This window comes from Pongo pygmaeus, chromosome 12 (assembly GCF_028885625.2).
Source record: "Pongo pygmaeus isolate AG05252 chromosome 12, NHGRI_mPonPyg2-v2.0_pri, whole genome shotgun sequence".
Taxonomy (NCBI): Eukaryota; Metazoa; Chordata; class Mammalia; order Primates; family Hominidae; genus Pongo; species Pongo pygmaeus.
The window spans coordinates 130,432,616-130,453,537 of NC_072385.2; the positions used below are offsets into that span (position 1 = coordinate 130,432,616).

Here is a 20,922-nt window from a genome sequence, read left to right on the forward strand (position 1 = left end):
GGACCTCAGTCCCACCAGCTCGAGGAGCTGGATTCTGCCCACAACCCCAGCAAGGCAGATGAGGATGCTCCCAGAGCCTCTGAGGGGAACCCAGCCCACCTGTATTTTGATTTCAGCCTCCTGAAACCCAGAGCAGAGGGATTCAATGAGCCTACCTGGAGGTCTGCCAAACAGACCATGAGATCAGAAATCTGCATTCTGTAAGACACTAAGGACCTGTAATAATAGCAATATGAAACTATAATACACACCTAGAGCTTTTCATCCAAACTTCTCAACAACCAAGAAGAGTTATCAATCACTACCAAAGTGAAAAGCATCGTCGGAGAGGTGCTAAGAGGTTTAGGCTGAGAGGGGCAATGACCCTTGACAGCTTCCCAAAGCAAAGACTTGCAGCATCTTTTGTGCCTGGTTCACAAGCCCAGGACACTTAACCTGAATTGCAGGGAACAGCCCCAGCGCTGGTCTGTTTCTCTGGGAACACTCATTCTTTTCCCTCCAGCAGATGGTCCTGGGCCCCAAGCATTTCTCCTAGAACATCGAGCTCCTTTTGTTTCACAGCAGATCCAGCCCAGGCAGCAGCCCCAACAGGCCAAGCTTAATTAAGGCCTTCCCTGAACCCCTGCTTGAGGCTTTTCTGCCAACGACCCAGCAGCTAAATGCTTGGGTGCATTAAGGTCAGATCCCTGGCATGGTTTTCAAAACATATGTGTACCATGAGCCAGGAGCAGATGGAAGGGAACTGATGTCTCTAAGCATGAACTCTGTAGCTCCATATTTGTTCCCATATCTCCCATACTCCAAGCCTTGGAGTCACACATTATTATACCCATTGCTAAGAAGCTCAGAGACGGGATGGAAGCTCTCAACCAACATCATCCAGCTAATGAACAGGGAGGGGGTCGGGTTGTGAATGCAGATGAGTCCGACCCCAGGCCTATGCTGTTTGAAACCACAGCCCCTCTCACTTTATTATGGAAAAAAACAGTGTTAGATATAAGTTCTAAATTTCTCTTCAAATAATCAATATGTCAGTATGTTCAATTCGTTGCCTTCTACTTTTAAACTTAACTTCCTCATAAAGCAACCTTTTTTGATCACCTGCTCCACCCTGACTCATTCCGATTTCCTGCTCCACTCTGACTCATTCCGATCACCTACTCCACCCTGACTCATTCCGATTTCCTGCCCTGCTATAACCATTTTTCCCACCAAACCACTCACCCCATCACGCTCTTTAAATTAGCCAATCGGAATTAGTTTAGCCTGTGCGGTCTAACTCTAGCCAATAGGGGAATGACACAGCAGCAGGGGCCACGTGCCTCAGGAATAAGAACCCCTTCCCCTCCCTTGTCCAGGTGTGCGCTCACCATTGCTCCATCTGTGAGGGCACACCCTTCTATAGAAGTAAATGGTCTTGCTGAGAAGAAAAAAGAATTTATATTCAAGTGCTGTTTCTTTTGCGGCACCGAAACTTTATTTATAACAACAGTAAAGGCAGCATCATCTCCCCAAATATCGCAAAATTATTATCTGTGTTCTCCCCATGTCTTAGCCTATTTGTGCTGCTGTAAAGGAATGCTTGAGGCTGGACAATTCATAAAAAAATGGGATTTACTTGGCTCATGGTTCTGCGGGCGGTACAGAAAGCACGGCACTAGCATATGCTTCCAGCGAGGGCCTCAGGCTGCTTCCACTCCTGGTAGGAAGTGAGGGGAGCCGTGTGCAGACACCATAGGGCAGAAGAGGAAGCGTGGGAGGGACGCCAGGCTCCTCCTAACAAGCAGCTCTCACCAGACTAACAGAGGAAGAACCGTCTCACCACCTCCAGAAGGGCGCCAAGCCATTCATGAGGGATCCGCCCCCATGACCCAGACTCCTCCGGCTGGGCCCCACCTCCAACACGGGGGATCAGATTTCACCATGAGGTTTGGGGGGACAAACATCCAAACCATAGCACCCCACAACTTCAAAGGCTGTTATGTGAAAAGTCTCCCCACCCCTAAGATAAAAAAATGTGAGAAAGGAGAGAGACCGTTTAAAGGTGGGCCTCCAGGCCACAGCACAGGCCCAACCAGTGTCTGCTGTGAAAAGGGCCGTGACATTTGTCTTTCCTAAATTTCTCTCCTCAGCCACAAATCCCAAAAGTATCCACAGTGGCCCGTGCTGTGCAGGGCCCCGTGGAGGTTCCCGAGATTCCAGGCAGCCAAGAGCTGGCGGTATAAGGGGCCGTTATCCGCCCTGGTGGAGGTCACAGCTCCACGACTCTTGCGCCATGAGCTTGCTGAGCTCTCTGCTCACTGGTCCCTGCCGTTTCTGTTAATAAAATAGCCAAGGTCTAGGCAAGAAAGGAAGGAGCCACGTGACCTCGGCTGAGGCCACCAGCTCAGCAGCTCACAGTGCTCAGACAGCCTGTTGCAGCTGCTTCTGAGCCCATTGCTACAACCCCTCCCACTGCCTGCTCAAGGGAGCTCTTAAATACATTTTCTGCTGTGGCTGAGACCAGACCCAGGGTCAGCTCTGATGTTTGAGGAACATGCTAAAGCTTTACCTGCAAATTTCAACTTAATCACCACATATGACGAGCATTATCATGGGTTACGGCAAGGCAATGAGGCAATGACTCTCTAAAATAGAGTCATGAAATTTCAGGCAGTCAAGTGGTGTTCACACTATTTTTTCTTTTGAGATTAGCCTTAAAATAAGAAAAGACATGACCAGGCAAGTCTAGGAAGCACAAGAAAGAGAGACCTTCCTCTGACAAGCAGGGAAGACTGTGCTGATGGAAGAGTTATTCCCTCATAAAGAAGAAAACCTTCAGGGGCTTTGTCATCACTGTCAATAAGTTCCAAAGGAGGCTTTGGCCAAAAGTACGAGATTTATGGTGAAATAATAGAAGCAGTTTGTTCAAGTTTGGGACAAAATTAGAGTGAGCTTGAGCAGGGACTCCGAACAGCCCAAGGCCAACTGCACGAGACCCCTGGCTACCAGCAACTCTTGGTGTATATTTACATTTGGTTCTACTTTGTGACTCTTGTTTTGAATATAGGTTTACTTCACCATGTCCTTAGTTGTTTAGTTTTTTTTTTTTTTTTTTTTTTTGAGACACGGTCTCACTCTGTCATCCAGGCTGGAGTACAGTGGCGTGATCTTGGCTCACTGCAACCTCCACCCCAACTCCATCCCAGGCTCAAGCAATTCTCCCATGTCAGCCTCCAAGTAGCTGGGACCACAGGCACGCACCACCATGCCTAGCTATTTTTTTGTATTTTTGGTAGAAATGGGGTCTTGCCATGTTGTCCAGGCTGGTCTCAAACTCCTCAACTCAAGCAATCCACCCACCTCGGCCTCCCAAAGTACAGGGATTACAGGCAAATGAGCCACCGTGCCCAGCCTCTTTAGATTTTTTTTTAAAAGGCCAAAGTCACATGATTTGAAACCAAACAGAGCAGTGACCAGAGCCCAGAAGCCTGACCCGCCTCTGGGGCCCCTCCAGGTGTTTGGGCCACGCCCGATACCAACACAGTTCAACGGCACAAAGTGGCGTCTGCCACCATCTACCCTCTGTCACCTTCCAAGTGTTGAGGGTTTGCTGCATTACTGAAATTCATCTCTGTCACCCTATTCTTTTGGCAAAGCCAACCTTAAAAATAGCAAGGTATTTATAAACCACACTCCAGCTCACCCAGGAGTCAGAAATCCAGTATTCAGAAATGAATCTCTTGCTCCCCAGAAGCCAGCCAAGGTCCCACGGTGCTTGAGTGCCAGGTCAGAGAGAATGTATAGGGGCCTGAGGTAGAGACAGAACTTTGCAGAGATTGGCTGTGCCTGTATGATGTCACAAGGGTTGCAAAGAAATTGGCTGTGCCTGTATGATGTCACAAGGGTTGCAAAGAGATGGAAGTCACAGGGGAGCAGCCCCTCCCTGGAGAAGCCAAGCAGGCTTCTGCAAGACCCTCACACAAGGCCCGAAGCCAGACGTGGTCCCTGCTGGTCCCAGGGCCCTTCCCTGCCCCTAACAAAGCTGCCTCCGGCCACTGGCCTGGGCCTGAAACCCCCACCTTCCTGGTCTGGACAGTAACCTGAGTTAAAGTTTTATCTCTAGATGTCACCTATTCACTAATCATTATTAACTCAAAAAACACTGAGCACACCCAGCAGTGGGTCCTGACCTACTAAAGAAGACAGGGGCCCTTGGGAGGGTTTGGCTAGGGCCCCTCAGCCCCAGAAAAAGTAAATACACACAAAATTTTCATGGAATTTAAAGAAGTCCACAGATGCTTAAGAAAGGGCACCTTGCCAAGCGGATGCTAGGCCCGTGGCATAAAAAACAACACATGCTGCCCGCCTTCAAAGGCCCCACTGTCTGCAGAAGAACTTTCCATGCGGAAAGAAACAGCTGAGCCCAGCTTCGAGGTGCAGTAACAGACGTTGCCTTGCTGTGCCACAGCCACCCTGCGGGGCAAGCTCTCCACTGTGCAGATGAATCAGCTGGGGCCTTGAAGGCAGGAAAGCCACCCGAGGTCACCTGCAGGGAGGGGCTGAGCTGGAACCAGAACCCAGCACCGTGGATGGCGCACACAGGGGCCCTTGGGGCTCCAGAAAGACAACCTGCGTCCCAGGGAGATCCATCACCCACATGCTCCTTTTTCCTTCCCAGGTTTTCTTTCCCCAGGGCCTGACTCGGCCTTCTCCTCCTGAACTCCAGCTTTCCCAGAGGAAAGCAAAGCCATCTGAAAGGCCGGCTCAAGGCCACCTCCAACTGGGAACCCCACCCCCAACCCCAACCCGTCTCTCAGCCCTGCCACCCAGCCGTAGTTAGGACGCGTCCAGCGCCTGTTGTCTGATCTCAGCTCCCCCAGCCTTTGAGTTCACGTTTACACATCTGTCTGCCCATCCAGATGAAATTCTTTAGGAACGAAACCACATCCTATGCTGCCTTCCGTAGCTGACTGTATTTTAATTAATTCACGCACGTGGCTTCGTCCCTGGCAGTTCTTGTCACCCGTGACTTCCCCGCCACAGCAGCGCAGTGCCCCTGCTCGCCACCTCGGATCAGTCACAAAGCTCACGGTGCGGAGAACAGAAGGGCCTATTTTTATCCTTGTGGTTTCGCTAAGCCTAGGCCGTGGCACAGATAAAGCCATGGAAGAAGGCACCCTGACCCCTGCCCTCCACACCCTGACCCCTGCCCTCCACACCCTGACCCCTGCCCTCCACACCCTGACCCCTGCCCTCCACACCCTGACCTCTGACCTCTGCCCTCCACACCGAGCTGGCTCCTACTATCTAATGTGCTTCCAAATCACCTAGGAGCTGGTTAAAGTGCAGATTCTGACGCTGCAGATCTGAGATACGGCCTGAGGCTTGAGATTTCTCCAAGCTCCAGGGCGATGCTGGGGCTGCTGGGCCATGGCCAGAGGTTGAGCACAGGGCTCTGCCAGCTAGCTGCCCCATCCGACATGGCAGCCACTAGCTATGCTAAATTCAATACTTCTCTAACGCTAAAATCAATTTAATTTAGTGAAGTTAAAAGTTTGGATACTCTGTCTTATGAGGTAAGTTTCTAGTGCCCAACAGCCACATGCGGCAGAGGCGACAGGCTGGGCTGCACAGCTACAGAACTTTCCATCGTGGCACAGCAGACGTCCTGTGGACCCATCTGTGGGGCAAGAGGAGAACAAGAGCTGACAGAGAGGTGGTCCCAGAGCAGTGGCCTGAGCCAAACATGAGGCTGTTCTTGGAGCTCCGTAGGGGCTTCAACATTCCTGCCTTGGTCCTGCCAAGACATGAGGATTCTCATGGAAAGGGCTGGAGCGCCCTCAGAATAATGCCGCCATCCACGGCCTCCCTGGGCTCCCAGGAGGCAAGGAGATCAGCCTGCGATGATGGAGGTGCTGGATCCCTGGACGGGCTCCTCCCGACCCCTGTGCAGCCTCTGGCTGAAGTGGGTGTCCCACTCACTAGGTGGGGACCTGATGTTGAGGAAATGTCCGCTCTTCAGGCACAACAACCTCCCACCTCTTCTTCCCCCCGCCCCATTCCAGTGGGAGCTCGCTGGCTCTGCTGACAGCAGGCCACCCACTGCCCCCGCTGGAGCGGGCAACAGGCTTTGCAGTGCTCCAGCAGAAGCACAGGGGCAGCGCTCAGGGGCTCCAGCAGAAGCACAGGGCGACACTCACGGCCTCCAGCAGAAGCACAGGGGCAGAGCTCAGGGGCAATGCTTGGGGCTTGTCTTATGGCTCCAGCTGCAAGAGGCTAGTGGTTTCCTTAATGCTGTCCCTTTAATTAGGCAAATACTTAAAACTTGTCATTCTAAGGCTGGGCACAGCCTTATAATCCCAGCACTTTGGGAGGCTGAGATGGGAGGATCTCTTGAGCCCAGGGGTTTGAGACCAACCTGGGCAACACAGTGAGACCCCATCTCTGAAAAACAAAATTTTTTTAATTAGCCAAGCATGGTGACACACACCTGTATTCCCAGCTACTTGGAAGGCTGAGGTGGGAGGATCGCTTGAGCCCAGGAGTTCAAGGCTACAATGAGCTGTGACCGTACCACTGCTCTCCAGCCTGGGCAATAGAGTGAGACCCTGTCTCAAAAAACAAACAAACAAACTAGTCATTCCTTTGACAGTCACATAAGCTGTGCATGTTTTCCATGTTGCCCACCCTCATACAACACTCCTGGGACACATGTGCCAGCCTGGGCAGGGCAACTTCAAGGTGCTGGGCCCCCTCCACCTGCATCCATGCCCGATTCTTCTCCCCAAATGTGGGTGGAGCCCAGTGGCTCACTTCTGGTGAACAGGACACAGCAAAGGTGATGGGTGTCACTTTCCAGGTGAAGTTCCAGAAGCCTGTGACTTACATCTTGACCGCCGCCTCTGCCTTTTCTCCTTTATTGCCCTGAAGGAGCAGCTGTCATGGTGCAACCTGCCCTGCAGAGAGGCCAGCAGCCAGCACGGAGCTGACCCCACCAGTGACCTGTAGAGTACACGAGGAAGCAGGTCCTGTCCGCAGAGGGAGGAGAGCAGCCCACGGACACCTCAACTGCAGGCTGAGAGAGGCTCCAGGGAGCGGCTCAGGCACTGACCACAGACACAGGGAGGTCATGGATGCTGCTCTAAGCCTCTAACTCGTGCTAGCTTGCTGTGCCGCATTACACAGCCAGTGCAAAGCGCTTCTTATCCATGGCAACCTTTGCCTGAAAACAGTCATGTGGTCCTCTTTCTGCGCCTTCCAGGCAGAGTTGCAAATGCCCTGTCTGTGACATGACCCCAGGGAAATGGGGCATGGAGTCCAGAACTGACTGAGAATACGTTTCTTCCACTCAGCTGAAGGGAAACACGCAGAAAAGACAGTCACGTTTCCTGCACACCTGCGGGTTCACTGAGAGTCACACGCACTGACTGTGTCATCCCAGAGCTTCTGGCAGTGTCTGGCTCATGACAAGTGCTCAGGGAGTGTGTCTTGAGCTCTTCAGCTTCCATCAGATGATAACCTGAATGTGTGGGTCGGATGAACTAGCTTTCATCTAGAAAAAGCACAACCCTAAGGAGCGAGCTTGGGCAGCCTCCTAGACAGCCCCAGCGATCCTCACCTCCTGGCACTCACACGTTGGTAAATCCCTTCCGTGCTGAGCAGGGCCACCCAGTGCAACCAGCAGGGCCTTACAGAATTGGCAGAGTGTGGTTCCGAGGCTGCGCCATCAAAGCCACTGCAGCCATTGCTTTTCCTCCCGTGTGGGGGATGCAGCGACAGTCCCAGTCCACCACCTCTCCTCACGCCCACACCCCTTTGCAATGTGACGTTGCAGCTTCTCCCATCAAGGGCTCTTGGATCACTCACATGGAGGGAAGCCAGCTGCCTTGTCATAGGGTCATGCAGCAGCCCTCTAGAGAGGCCCATGTGGCAGGATCCAAGTCCTCCTGCCAACAGCCAGCAATAACTTGCAGGCATGTGAGCAAACCACCTTGGAAGCTGATCCTCTGGCCCAGTCAAGCCTTCAGATGAGACCGCGGCACCAGCAGATATCTTGAGTGCAATCTCTTGAGACTCCTTGAGATACAACCACCCAGCAAAGCTGCTCCCAAGCTCCTGGGCCACAGGAACTATGCAAGCTAAGATCTATTAATCATGGGATAATTCGTTACACACCCATAGATGATGAACCCAGGCAGGGAAGCCTGATGGGGGATGAGGGATGAGAAAGGCTTCGAATAAGACTGAGGGCTGCAGTGCAGGGGTAGCAGGAGCAGGAAAGATACACAGGACATGTTGGAATAGGCTTGGCCCTCACCAGAGTCTTCCCTCAGCTCTGCCACACACCATCATGACCCACGGGATGAGGCAAACGAGGTGACCTTGAGGTCATCAAGGATGAGCAGAGCATCTCGGTGTGGCCTGGCAGCATCCTCGTGGTACCTGAGCCCAAGAGCAATGCCAGAAACTGTCTTCTCGACACCCACTGGTGCCACAATCTCCCAACAAACTGTGATGGAATTTTTTAGCAGAAGGACCTACCCCAGCTCACAGTGTCTGGCACACCTTCAGGGAAAGAGGCAGGGGCTGGATCATAGCTGGCAGGAGGCGGGTCCACTTGGGCCACCAGGCCTTCAGTTCAACACATGCCCAGTCCTTGCCGATCACCTGGAGTGCCCTTCCCTCTCCTCTCCAAATCCTGCCACAATGGATGTCTGTCCTGATTCTGGCCACATCTGAACTTCCTTCACACAAGCGGCAAACTGCAAACGTGGCCACAGTCCCCACACCCCTGTGCAGTGGAACTCCACAGCTTCTCCCGTCATGGGCGGAGTCTATTTCTTGACCCCTGGGCTCACCTCATGACCAACTTTGGGCACAGAAGGAGACAGAGTGATGCTCCAGCTCTGAGCGGAGGCTTCGGGGGGCCCCGTGTGCACCCACTCTTTCTTTTTGAAGCAGCGCCAAAATGCTGCTGCCACCCTGCAGACATGCTCAGGCCAGTTACTTGAGGTGAGAATCTGCAGGCTGCAGACAGGCCTCCCAGCTGAGGCACTGGAGACCAGCCACCCCACCAGCTACCCAGAGACATCAGAGTGAGCCCAGCCAAGACCACAAGAACTGTCCAGCTTAGCTCAGTCCAAATTGCTGACTACAGAGTTAAGATTAATGGTTAAATGGATGGTTATTATTTAAAATCACAAAGTTTTGGCCAGGCGTGGTGGCTCACGCCTGTAATCCTAGCGTTTTGGGATGCCGAGCCGGGCCAATTGCCTGAACTCAGGAGTTCAAGACCAGACTGCGCAACACGGTGAAATCCCATCTCTACTAAAACACAAAAAATTAGCCGGGCGTGTGGCATGCACCTGTAGTCCCAGCTACTTGGGAGTCTGAGGCAAGAGAATCCCTTGCAGTGAGCCGAGATCACGCCACTGCACTCCAGCCTGCTAAATGAGTGAGACTCCATTTCCAAAACAACAACAACAACAACAAAAAATCACAAAGTTTTGGGGTGGTTTGTTACACAACAAAAGCTAACTGATATACAATGTTTGGGATATGTCCATCCTTAGGAAACACATTTTTTTCCCACCATAGAAATGGAAAAATATGTGCTTCCCAGCCTCCTTTGTATCTAAGGCGTGGACGCCTACAAAGCTTCCATGTAGAATTGTGCGGATTGTAGATCTATGAATAGTGGCTCTGGATTTGTGCAGTGCACAACTTGTGCAGGCCCACAAAATGGCCCCGAGCTCTAGGTACCAGACAGACCGGCTCCCAGGCTCTGCATAGGAAGCTAGTGAAATGCAAACACAGCAGCACAGCCGCTTCCATAGCAACAGCGGGCAGCCTAGCAACCACCCGCATCTGCTGCGGGCATAAGAGGGGCCCTTGCAGGCCGTGGTCGGCAGCACGATCCATGGGAGGGGCCCTTGCAGGCCGTGGTCGGTGGCATGATCCATGGGCTTTGTTCCCTTCCACATGCACCGAGGCGGGGCTCCGGGCCTCCCAGAATTCCTGCGAGCTCCCAAAACGCTTTCAACAAATTCCCTTTGTGCTTAAATTAGCCCGACTGCGATTTTCCTGTTTGCAACTAAGAAACGTGTGGTTCTTGGTTCCGAACTGCTGAACTGAGCCGGGTTGTGTCTGGTGACCTCAGCCCTCACCGGCCACAGACCCCGATGGGCCCACAGGGTAAGCGAAGTGCACGGTTTCCATGCAGTGACCTTGAGTTGCCTTCTACAGCGTGGGCAGAGCGCGAGAGCAGTTTCAGGCCTAAGGGAGGAGGAACATCCGGATGAATAGCTGCCTGTGAATAAGGACGACTGAGAGCCACGCGACATCTGTCAGGCACCTGGGCCTGCCCCTGACGAAACGCCGGGCATGTTTCCCGCCTCCCGGGCCGATGGAGCTCTGCGTGGGGTGGGCCCAGCCTCCACCGGGAGCTCGTCTTTGCCATCAACGGCCAGGGTGACTTTTCTTTCTCCTGACTGCTCTTTCGGTCGTCAGGTCTATGTGGCTGCTGTCACCACAGGGACACAATGTGAACTCACGCGGAGCGAGGCCGGGTGCTTTCTGAAGAGTCTGACACCTCGGCCTCTGCCTCCTGCTCCCGCCTGCTCTTTGTTCTTTCTACGCCTTTAACTCGTCTCCCTTCCTACCTCATGCACACACATGCACATGCACACACACACACACACACACACACACACACACACACACACACACACCATCCAAAAGAATTCCTGCAAGCATCCGCGGCCTGAGCGCCCTCCTTGGCTCTGCAAACCTCCCCGCGCCTGTGTGGGCGCCGCCCTTTCCCACTAGATGGCAGTATGGAGCCACGGATCCGCAGCCACCGCCAGGCAGCCCCAGGCTGCGTCTCTGCGCTCATCCATCTCAGCCCACGCTTCAGAGAGGGCTCTGAGAAATACATGCGTGCCAGCTTTCCGGTCAAGCCTCAATGCAGCACCTAATAAATCCCGGCTCTCTCCTTAACCAAACCGTTTTCCTCCTACTTTGCAGATCAGATTCTGCAGTCTACACAATAGGGTCCCCTCCTCGAAAGTTACGGGAATTAAATCAGGGCAATGGTTCTGACTTCACGCCCAGTGTTTATAGCCCCTCACGTTTGCTTTAAAGTGAGCATAATCCTACACTGCTGAATTAACCAGGTAGAAAGGAAGGCCCCGTGCGCCTTCTCTGTGCCTGCTATTAACTCAGAGTCCCCTCCATAAAGCCTGGTGGAGGGGCTGCGGGGTGGGGACTGCGTGACCGTGGGTACTCCCATGTGAGGGGTAGTGTGGAGGCAGAGGTGTCTGTAGCCAAGCTCCTCGGCTGTATGGGGAGAAAACTGAGCCCCAGACAGGTGCGAGACGCCCCAGGAGCAGAGCATCTGGAAGGGAGGTGCACACACTGCTGACCCCCACAGAACTACGGGGCAGGCGGCTCCCAGGGCCCACACGTGTTCACCAGGCCGAGGGGCTTCAAGGTGCTGCTCGCGCTGGAGCTGCAGCTGCCCACCTGCCCAGGCCTCACCAGGCTTCCACCTGACAGTCACCGTGCTGTGCCGTTTCTCTCACCCAGTAGCCAGCAGACAGCGCTCAGCATCGGTCCTGGCAAGGCAGGGTGCCTGGGTCAACTCAGGGGCCATCAGCCCGGTGGCCGGCCACAGACAGGGAATCCTGGCTGCCCCGACAGCCCTGTGGATGCCACTCCGGCCCCCAGGAGGAGCAGTGGGAGCTCCTGCAGGAACCTGGAACAGGGCTTTGCTATCTAATTCCCTAAACCCCAGAACCCAGAGTGTTCCCTCCTCCAGGAGGTGTCCCGGCTTCCTCTGCCCTCTCAGCCAGCGCTGCCCTCTTCCCTTTCAATTGAGGGCACTGTGCAGCCAGTGCCAAATAGCTCTTGTCTTCTGGCAGAATCAGGCATAAGAGGGGAGAAAGGGGTGAAGACCCACATATGACGGCTCCGTGCCTTTCAGGGCACTAATGCATCACGTCCAGTTCATGACAGAGCAAATTTGGAAAATGTCTTAGATGCTGCTGAACAGATGTAGCTGGGGAAGCTACGGGCAGCAAGTCCTCGAATTGTTTCATCCAACCTTGCTTCATTGTAACACTGATGAGGAAAAACACTGAGTCCCAGCCCGGGCCACCGTCTGCGGCGTCTGCTTTTTCTCCCCACGTCTGCGTGGGTTGTCTCTGGGCACTCTGGTTTCCTCCCGCGTCCACACGTGTGCACGTGAGTCCCTGGCGTGTCTGTACAGTCCTTGTGTGAGTGCGGGTGTGTTGCCCTGCGATGGCACAGCATCCTCTCCAGGGCTGGAGCCCACCCTGCACCCTGAGCTGCCAGGTCAGGCGTGGGCCACCCGCACCCCTGAATCAGAATCACTGGGTAACACGGATCTTATTTCTATTAATCTTTCTTAAATGTATGTGTAAACCACATTTACTTCAGTATTTAATATTAGAAGTGTTTGGGAGCCGGGCACGGTGGCTCACACCCGTAATCCCAGCACTTTGAGAGGCTGAGGTGGGCAGATCAAGAGGTCAGGAGATCGAGACCATCCTGGCTAACACGGTGAAACCCCATGTCTACTAAAAATACAAAAAATTAGCTGGGCATGGTGGCAGGCGCCTGTAATCCAGCTACTCAGGAGGCTGAGGCAGGAGAATGGCGTGAACCCGGCAGGCAGAGTTTGCAGTGAGCCGAGATTGTGCCACTGCACTCCAGCTTGGGCAATAGAGCGAGACTCGGTCTCAAAAAAAAAAAAAAAAAGAAGTGGTGTTTGGGGTCTTTTTTCAAAGTCTGGTGATGACCCTGTGACCAGAATGATGCCCTAGGCACTTCAGTCTTGCTCATTAACATGCCCATTGTGGAACTGGTTTCATTAGTTGCCATTTCACCTAAGCCTGCCATTTCCAAGAACCTGTCTATGACGTGTGTTGCCGTTTCTATGAACCCGTCTATGGTGTGCATGAGGACGTACTGTCCTGGGCTACGTTCACCACTGCCTTGCACCCAGGCTTCTCTACGGGGCCAGGTACTCAGTACTCAATACCCAGTACTCTGCCACGCCGACCGCCCTACACACATCGTGTCGTGTAATCCTCACAAGGCCCCAGTGGGAGGCACGAAAATCATTCACTCCACCAATGAGGAAACCGAGGCTTAGGACATTTCAGTAACTTCGTGAAGATCACACTGTCACCTGAAGGCGTGTCCCAGCCTGGGACACAGCGGGTCGTGTGATGTGCTGGTGGAAGAGGCAGCCGTCTACCCGAATGGATTTGCAGGAGGATCTGCCCGAATGGATTTGCAGGAGGATCTGCCCAAAAGTGGATTTGCAGGAGGATCTGCCCGAATGGATTTGCAGGAGGACGGGGGTTGTTGTTGGAGCAAAGAATGGGGGGCAGTGGGCAGCCCGCAGCCCCGTGGATACTTGGACAAAGATGCTGCGGGCAGCCCTATGGGAGTGGAGGCCCAGCTAGCAGGCCCTCCCTGTGGCCAGGAGTCTGCACATGGAAGCAGGGTCTCCACCCACTCTGTGGGCAGCACCCCAGACCCTGCAGGATCCCCGAGGCCAGCTGCACCTCCAGGACTGGTGGACCCGGGGCAGCCAGGGAGGCTTTGTGGGCAGTGGATGCCGCCGTGCAGGTGAGGAAGAGCCAGCCAGCCTCACAAGCACAGAGCCGACACCCTATGTGTGCACGAGAGCTTTGCCAGCGTCAGGAGCATCTTGGCTCCCCCAGCCTGGGCAGAGCAGCCTCGAGCATGTGAAAGCCTCATCAAAGACAGATGGGAAGACATGCTTTCCTGTGTGACTGGGAGACGTGTCAGGGAGAAGCCACTCCACATAATGAATAAGACTCATCCATTAAAATAATTACCTCTGCTCCTTAATGGGGGGAGAAATGGAAAAGAGGACAAACCTCTCTAGGCCAAAGAGCTCTCCTGCTCCCATCCTGAGGGCTCAGACTCATCACTAGCAGAGGAGTGGGAGAGACTGGAAGGGCTGCCGGGTTCCCTGGCACTGCTGCCCCCAGGACACCCACTGCCCATTGCCCCACACCTGCCCACTGCACTGTCATCAGCAGAGCCTGGTCTCTCCTCTCTGCCTGTAACTCACAGGTCCAGACTTGGCATTGGATCTGTTATCAAATTTGTAAGTGCGGCCATTCAACCTCCAGGTCTGCTTCTCCCCTACAGATAGGGTCTCACCGGCGCACATCAAGGTGCAGTCAAGGAGCCTGACCGCAGCTGGGTTGCAAGAGTGAAGGCTGAGACAACGCCAGTGTCCATCAGGAGAGGATGCATTAGTGACCCCAGAGGGTGAAGGCTGAGACAACGCTGGTGTCCATCAGGAGAGGATGGGTGAGTGACCCCCAGGGGCATCAGGAGAGGATGGGTGAGTGACCCCCAGGGGCATCGGGAGAGGATGGGTGAGTGACCCCCAGCGGCCACACTCTGGAATACTCTGCCGCAGGATGGGAGGAGCAGGCAGGCCCCATGGGCAGCATGGGAATTGCCCCAAGACAGGTTGTGGATGAAGAAGGCAGGGTAAGAAAGAATGCCCACTCCCAACCCATTCTCCAGGTACGTTTTAATCACGTGTGTGAGTGAGTTTGTGTGAGTGTGTGTGTGTGTGTGTGCATGCTCTTGAAAAAGGCCTAGAAAGACTGACCCTCAACTAGAGCAAGGCTGATTGAAGAAAAGGAGGCTTTTTACTTCTTAGACGTATGTGTGTGTCGCGTTGAACATATTACAAATTACATTCACATGGTCCCTGTGTCATCACACGTGCAACCCCTGCAGCCTGTCTGGGGCCCTATATTTCAAGGCCACCTCAGTGAACCAGAGAGTTCAGAGGCAATGGGGGGATGAGGGGTGCGGGGGCTGAGGGAGTGGCTCAGCGTCCTCACAGGGATGATGGACAGCAGGGCACAGCCTGTGAGACCAGAAGTGGGGACCACTGAGGACTTGCCCATTCGGTGAGATGACCTGCTTAGTGACAACCCTCCCCACACACAGCCCGGCCCCCCAACACACACACACACAGCAGCATCCCCAATTCCTCAGCTATACTCCAGGCATTGTTGGAACTGCCACACAGAAAACCATGGGTCTCTGTCAGAGTCAGAAACGGAGAAATGCTCAAACTGACTGCTTAGTAAATGAATGCATGGGTGAGCAGATCGAGGGGTGAGTTAATGGCTGCAGTAACTTGTAAGCACCAGAAGGATATACAAACCAGTAGGAAGACTCCATCTCTCATACACAGAGTCTGCGCCAATGAAGCAAAAGCCTGGCCGCTCTGACGGGCTCCCTTCCAGCAAGCGAGGCAGCAGCACCTGCTTCTCCGGCTGTACATCATTCCCTGGAACCTGCTCCATGAAGACAAGGTGCTCCTCTTCCCATCCAACCAAACCAGGGACCGCTCAGGTCCGGAAAAAACTTGTTTGCTATGTCCTTCCAATGAGATGAGAATTAAATTCAAGGAGATATCAAGAAATTCCTGTCAAGAACCGTGAAGGGTCTCAGATTTTGCCCTACTTACAGCCCCAGGTTCATGGGTGCTGGCCGAAGACATGAGACTTCTGGGTCAGAGACAAAGGAGTTTGTTACTTACAGCAACAGCCGTAGCTGGGGTATTGGCATTTCTGCACCGGTATCCTGGGCTCCACTCCCTTCAGGGGTTCAGGAAGAAGGCAAACAGCACCTGCACATGCAGTGGGTCCGTTACAGGGAGGACCCTTGAGCCTAGGGAACCCGGTTCTTCTCTAGCAGGTAGTACACATGCCTGCACTCTTTCCTGGAGGGAGACATCATCTTTATTATGGTGGACAGTAACCATGCCTGCCCGTTGCCACAGAACGAGACAGTATTTTCGAAGGCTGCAGGCAACTCTGCCCTTTTCTCCGGTGGGGAGACAGGGAAGGGAGACACTATCTTTACCTTCCAAGGCATTTCACTGTACAAACACCCAGAATAGATAACCTAGAACAAAGGGCCGTCGGGGCCTCCCTCACAGGATGTGCACAAATACACCCGCCCCTGGGAGCCGGCTCCACAGCTCCCTCTCGTCCCACAATACCAGCTGGGAGGGAATGTGCATGTACATGTGTTCTATTTTAAAAATGAAGATATTTGTTATTTTTATTGGGATTCTGAAATAAAAAAATAAAAAACCATGAGGTACTGTGGCAGGCAGCTTCTGAACCGACCCCCAGTGGTCCCCGCCCCCTGGTATTCACCCCCACGTGTGGGCTGCATCCGGTGCCTCGCCTCAAGCTGGTAGAGCACCGCAGAGGGAAGGCACGAGCTGTGGTTTGCTGTTGGGCCTCTCCGGATCTCATGTTGAAATGTGACCCTCATGGTGGAGGTGGGGCCGAATAGGAGGTGTTTGGGTCGGGGGCGGAACCCTCATGAGTGTCTTGGGTGCCATCCTCAGTCCTTACCCTAGTGAGCAAGTTCTCACTCTGTAAGTTTCCTAAGCTGACTGATTATGCAGAACAGCCCGGCACCTCCCTCTCTTTCTTTTGGCTTCCCTCTCCCCATGTGATCTCTGTGAGGACCGGCTCTCCCTCCCCCTCCACCGAGGGTGGACGCAGCCTGAGGCCTCACCAGGAGCAGATGCTGGCACCACGCTTCTGGTGCTGCCTGCAGAACTGTGAGCCAAATAAACCTCTTTCTTGATCTGTTGCCCAGCCTCGGGTTTTCCTTTGTGGCAATGCAAATGGACGCAGACAGCAGGATACGTCCAGGTGAGCTTAGGAAAGGCTGCAGCTTCTCTCTTCAGCTCTTCTCCTGGGCTGCTCTGAGGAAGGTGCTGTCATGTTGTGGGCAGCCCAGGGGAAGGGCCCCTGTGACAGGGAACTGTGGGAGCCTGTGACCCACAGCTGGTGGGAAACTGAGGCCCTCCATCCAACAACCCAGGAGGACCTGAGCTCTGCACAAACCACACGAGGAGTGACCTTGGTTCCAGCTTGGGAGAGGCCCTGAAGTAGAAGACCGAGCTAAGCCCTGTGCCGATTCCTGATCTGGGAGGTAATCAATCTTTTTTAGGCCACTGAGTTTTGGGGTAATTTGTTAGGCAGCAATAAATAACTCATACAAGCCGGGTGTGGTGGCTCCTGCCTCAGTCCCAGCTATTCAAGAGGCTGAGGTGGGAGAATCGCTTGAGCCCAGGAGTTCAAGGCCAGCCTGGGCCACATAGCAAGACCTCACCTCTACAAAAATTAATTAGAATAAAAAAGATAACTAATCCGGCTATTGAACAAATTAAGAGAACAAAATAACTCCACACATTTAGTAGTAAAGTTTGGAGAATTTTGTTGTTGTTGTTTTCCTGAAATCTGGGTTTGAAGCAAAGCAAAATTGTTTTTACATGGATAATAGTGTGAAGGAACCTATATTTTAATGTAATTTACAGAAGCGTTGGTCAAAGTGAGTTCTTTTCCATATAGAAATTAAAAGGTAGTAATTCAAGACCCCATTGCCACTATTTGGACTTAACTACTGCACTACTTAAAGATTTTATTGTATAGCTTGGACAAAGGCACGAGCTTTATGGAAGAGCGATTCTGGATAATAATTACATAATGACATTGGGGCTACAATACGGGTAATGAAACTAGGCTTCTTCAGAGACAGCACCCCAGGAACACTTTCATTTTCCTCTTAAGCACAGGCCATTCTCTCAGTTTAGACAACAGCCCTCTACTCAGTGAGCCTCCGCCCTTCACAGAGGGACAGCTCCCCGGCTGGCACCGTGGTCTGGGCTCTGTCTCTGCCAACCCTGCAGGGACACGTGGGGCCCCCAGTAAGCAGCCCCAGCTGGAGGCTCATGGGCTCTCCCAGTGGCCAGCCCCAGCCTGAGGCTCACATGTTCTCCTTGTCAAACTCACACATGAAGTACATGGTGGTGTGGCAGGCCACGTCGTTCCAGCCGCCCGAGACCACCATCTCCACGCAGTCCTCCTCGTCGTAGGCATTGTTGGGCTCACCACTGCGCCACTTGTTGAAGGTCCGCATGGGGGAGCGGTCGGAGTACACGAAGGCGCCCTCCCTCTCCAGGTCGTTGATGCCGATGAAGACACGGGCCAGGCCGGCTTGCGCCAGGTATGCGGCCATCAGGCCATTGGCAGCCTCGTCCTTGGGCATGCTCAGCGTGCCCCCACGGCCCTGGCAGGACAGCTGAGCGTCCGCATAGCGCTTCTCCTCCTTCACCAGCAGATAGATCTTGCTCTCCGTCTCGCGCACACCGGCGACAGCTGTCGGGTAAGGCAGGGTTGAAAAGCGAGCACTTGCATCTCTACAACGAACTTAAGGCACAGCCATGCGCAGCAGGGGCCGGCAGGGCAGCAGGGGCCGGCAGGGCAGCAGGGCCCGGCAGGGCAGCAGGGCCCGGCAGGGCAGGCGTGGGCACGGCAGAGCCCTTGCTGGGGGGCTTCAGACGGGGCTACATGGTGGGAGGGAGCGAGGGCAGCGCCGGGAGCCACATACCATTCTTGATGAACTTGAGCTCGCTGGTCAGCTGAGAGACCTGGTTGTCCATCTCCCCGATGGCCTTGCGCAGCTGGCTGCACTCACACGGGAGGCCTGTGGGAGCCAGGCCTGCGCGTTACAAAGGCTGGACGAGGACTTGGCCTCAGAAGAGAGGCGAGGGCCCCTCTCCGGAAATATACATTTTACTCAACAAACATGCCCCACGGGCCTTTGAGGCCGCAAAAACCATCTCCCATTTCATCCTAAAGGCAGGGGGAGCAGGGAAAGACCTCCACAGGAGTGGAGGGAGGGCAGACACATGTATTTCAAACCTCTCCAGCTGTAGGGGGAAGAGAAATGGAGGTGCAGGGGTGGGAAGCAGCCCAGGGCAGGGTTGGGACCCAGGGAAGCGGGTCTGGCTGAGGGCGAGCAGTGAGAAAAGCTAGAACATCTGAAGAAGACAGTGCAGACGGCCAGCAGGCCTCCATGGTTTGGGGGCACTGCAGGGCTGAGGGGAGCTGAAGCGGCGTCTGTCAGGAATGGAAGAGGCGGTGGGGCCATTCCATTCCTGGCTGAGCACAGGAGGTGGAATCTGCCAACACTCAGGTGCCTGTGACACGTCAGGTGGGGAGTGGGGGCCAGGGCAGAGCTGGGCATCGTGGGCACACACAGGGCACGAGTGACGGCTCAGGGAGGGAGGACACGGCAGCATCATTAGGAGCACCTGCAGGCCGTGGGTGAGGAAGCGAGGAGGGCAGGCTGTGCCCACAGGACAGGCACTGCCCTGGTCTGGTGGGAAGACAGCTGGAGCAGCCCTCGGACCGACCACCTAGGGATCAGGGGCTGTCCCAGCTGGACAATGGGGCAGGAATGTGGAGGGAAGCACAGAGGTCCAGAGTACAGAACTCGGGAGCTGCAGACATGCGGCCGCCAGAGACGGGCTCTGGGTCTTTGCTTTAAGCCATTTTGCTTTAAGACAGGAATTGCTTGCATGTATTGAAACGGTGGTGAAAGGGAGCTGATAGGGAGGGAGGGATGAAGCCGGTGTCTGTCCTTACACACAAGAGGGAGCAACACACGTGGCCTGATGAGGGGGACATGGGTGGCACGCAGAGCCGTGGTGGGAAGCCACCTCCCACGCTGAAATAACAGGGAACACCTCACAGGCCTTTCCGGCAACAGATCTCATTCTCAATAAGCTCATTCCGTTCCCACACGCCTGTGACTGCGTGCGTGCTGCTCCTATCCCTGCATCACATCTGACGTCACTGAGAGCCACAGGGCATGGAGAGCCTGAGATCTGGGCCCAGGCAGACAGTCTGGGCTCCGAAATCGAGTATCTGTGCCCCTGTGGCTAGATGGGAAGTCCCTCTGATGCCTCGCAGATGGCACGGTGCCCAGAACACGCAGCTGTCCTAAGTCCTCTCTGGCTAATCAACTGAGCTACAGTCTGCCCTCCCAGTTCTGCCAACCATTCCCTCAGGCTGCGAGTTTGTTCCTAGTCCCTGGACGGACCCTAGCCTTCCTCCTGTGAAGAGCGACACCTGGTCATCACCTCCGTGGTGCCGGGGCTCCCCGTGGCCCAGCAGCCTCTGCCTTTCCCCAGGATCGGAGCCTGGGCCTGCCCAGCACCCCACTATCCACCCCCATCGCTGTGGCGTGCCGGTGGGCTTTGCGCCCTTTCCCACAGTTTCCACTGTGCAGAGTCTCAGCCCACCCTGCAGTCTGGCATATCCTGTAGAAGTTCAATCCCCTCTTCCTGGATGTCAGCAATCACGTAGAGCCCAAACCACCTTCCTCACCCTCATACGTGAGACCCCCCCACCCACTCACACTTGCACATTTGAAACTCGATCTTTCTTGGGGTTTGCCTTGGTTTTGGGGTTTTTTAATGGAAGTTTTATCTAAGATAAATTTTTTTAAATATATTTTATCTTCAAGCTCACTGAGGTTTGAGGGAATAGAGGCTTTCTAGAGAGACCCCTGTCAGGGGAAGTGGATGGATTCCTTTCCTCATTTAACCTCCAAACTCTCTGACCAAGCTAGGCCTGATGGTAGCAGCTCAGCCCTGGGATGGGACGTCCCCTCTCCTTGCCCCGCTCTCACCTGCCTCCAGGTCCTTCTGTCTCCCAGAGGCTTTGTCCAGGCCCCTCAGGTTGGCTGAGTGCCTGGAGGTGCCCTGAGCGGATGGTGCTTGGCCACTCAGTGACACTGATCTCAGTGCACTCGTACTGAACAAAGTCACCCCGGCAAGTACACCTTCCAAGCAGCTGTTCCTCCTCATCTCTGTGGTGCTGGAGGAGCTTTTAAAACAAGGACTTTTATTCAGAAATCTAGCACCCCTCTTTTCTCCCTAGTTTCAGATCCTTCTCGGAGAGCACCTTCTGAATGGGATCCACTGTGGGATCGACATGGTGGGTGGGTGTCCACCATGGGATCTACATGGTGGGT

At 54.2% G+C, this 20,922-nt stretch overlaps 2 protein-coding genes across 9 annotated transcripts in view; both read right to left on the reverse strand.

Annotated features, from left to right (window-relative positions):
* ALLC (allantoicase) overlaps positions 1 to 16,906 on the reverse strand; it is a 58,102-nt gene extending 41,196 nt beyond the window's left edge. Inside the window, exons 1-3 of one of the 2 annotated variants that reach the window (XM_063649000.1) lie at positions 16,609 to 16,906; positions 15,614 to 15,796; positions 15,236 to 15,453 (exon numbers count right to left, since the gene is read on the reverse strand). In XM_063649000.1, coding sequence (XP_063505070.1) covers positions 15,236 to 15,377 — 142 coding nt within the window. In that variant the 5' untranslated portion in view covers positions 15,378 to 15,453; positions 15,614 to 15,796; positions 16,609 to 16,906. Of the gene's footprint in view, positions 1 to 3,685; positions 3,784 to 15,235; positions 15,454 to 15,613; positions 15,797 to 16,608 lie in introns of those variants that run through there. The other variant, XM_054475457.1, reaches the window with a different exon arrangement.
* Positions 16,907 to 17,488: 582 nt separating this feature from the next.
* COLEC11 (collectin subfamily member 11) overlaps positions 17,489 to 20,922 on the reverse strand; it is a 46,732-nt gene continuing 43,298 nt past the window's right edge. For all 7 annotated transcript variants that reach the window (XM_054475459.2, XM_054475462.2, XM_063649003.1 and 4 more), the window contains 2 exons: positions 18,490 to 18,585; positions 17,489 to 18,257 (listed from right to left, as the gene is read on the reverse strand). In XM_054475459.2, coding sequence (XP_054331434.1) covers positions 17,866 to 18,257; positions 18,490 to 18,585 — 488 coding nt within the window. In that variant the 3' untranslated portion in view covers positions 17,489 to 17,865. The remainder of the gene's footprint in view (positions 18,258 to 18,489; positions 18,586 to 20,922) is intronic.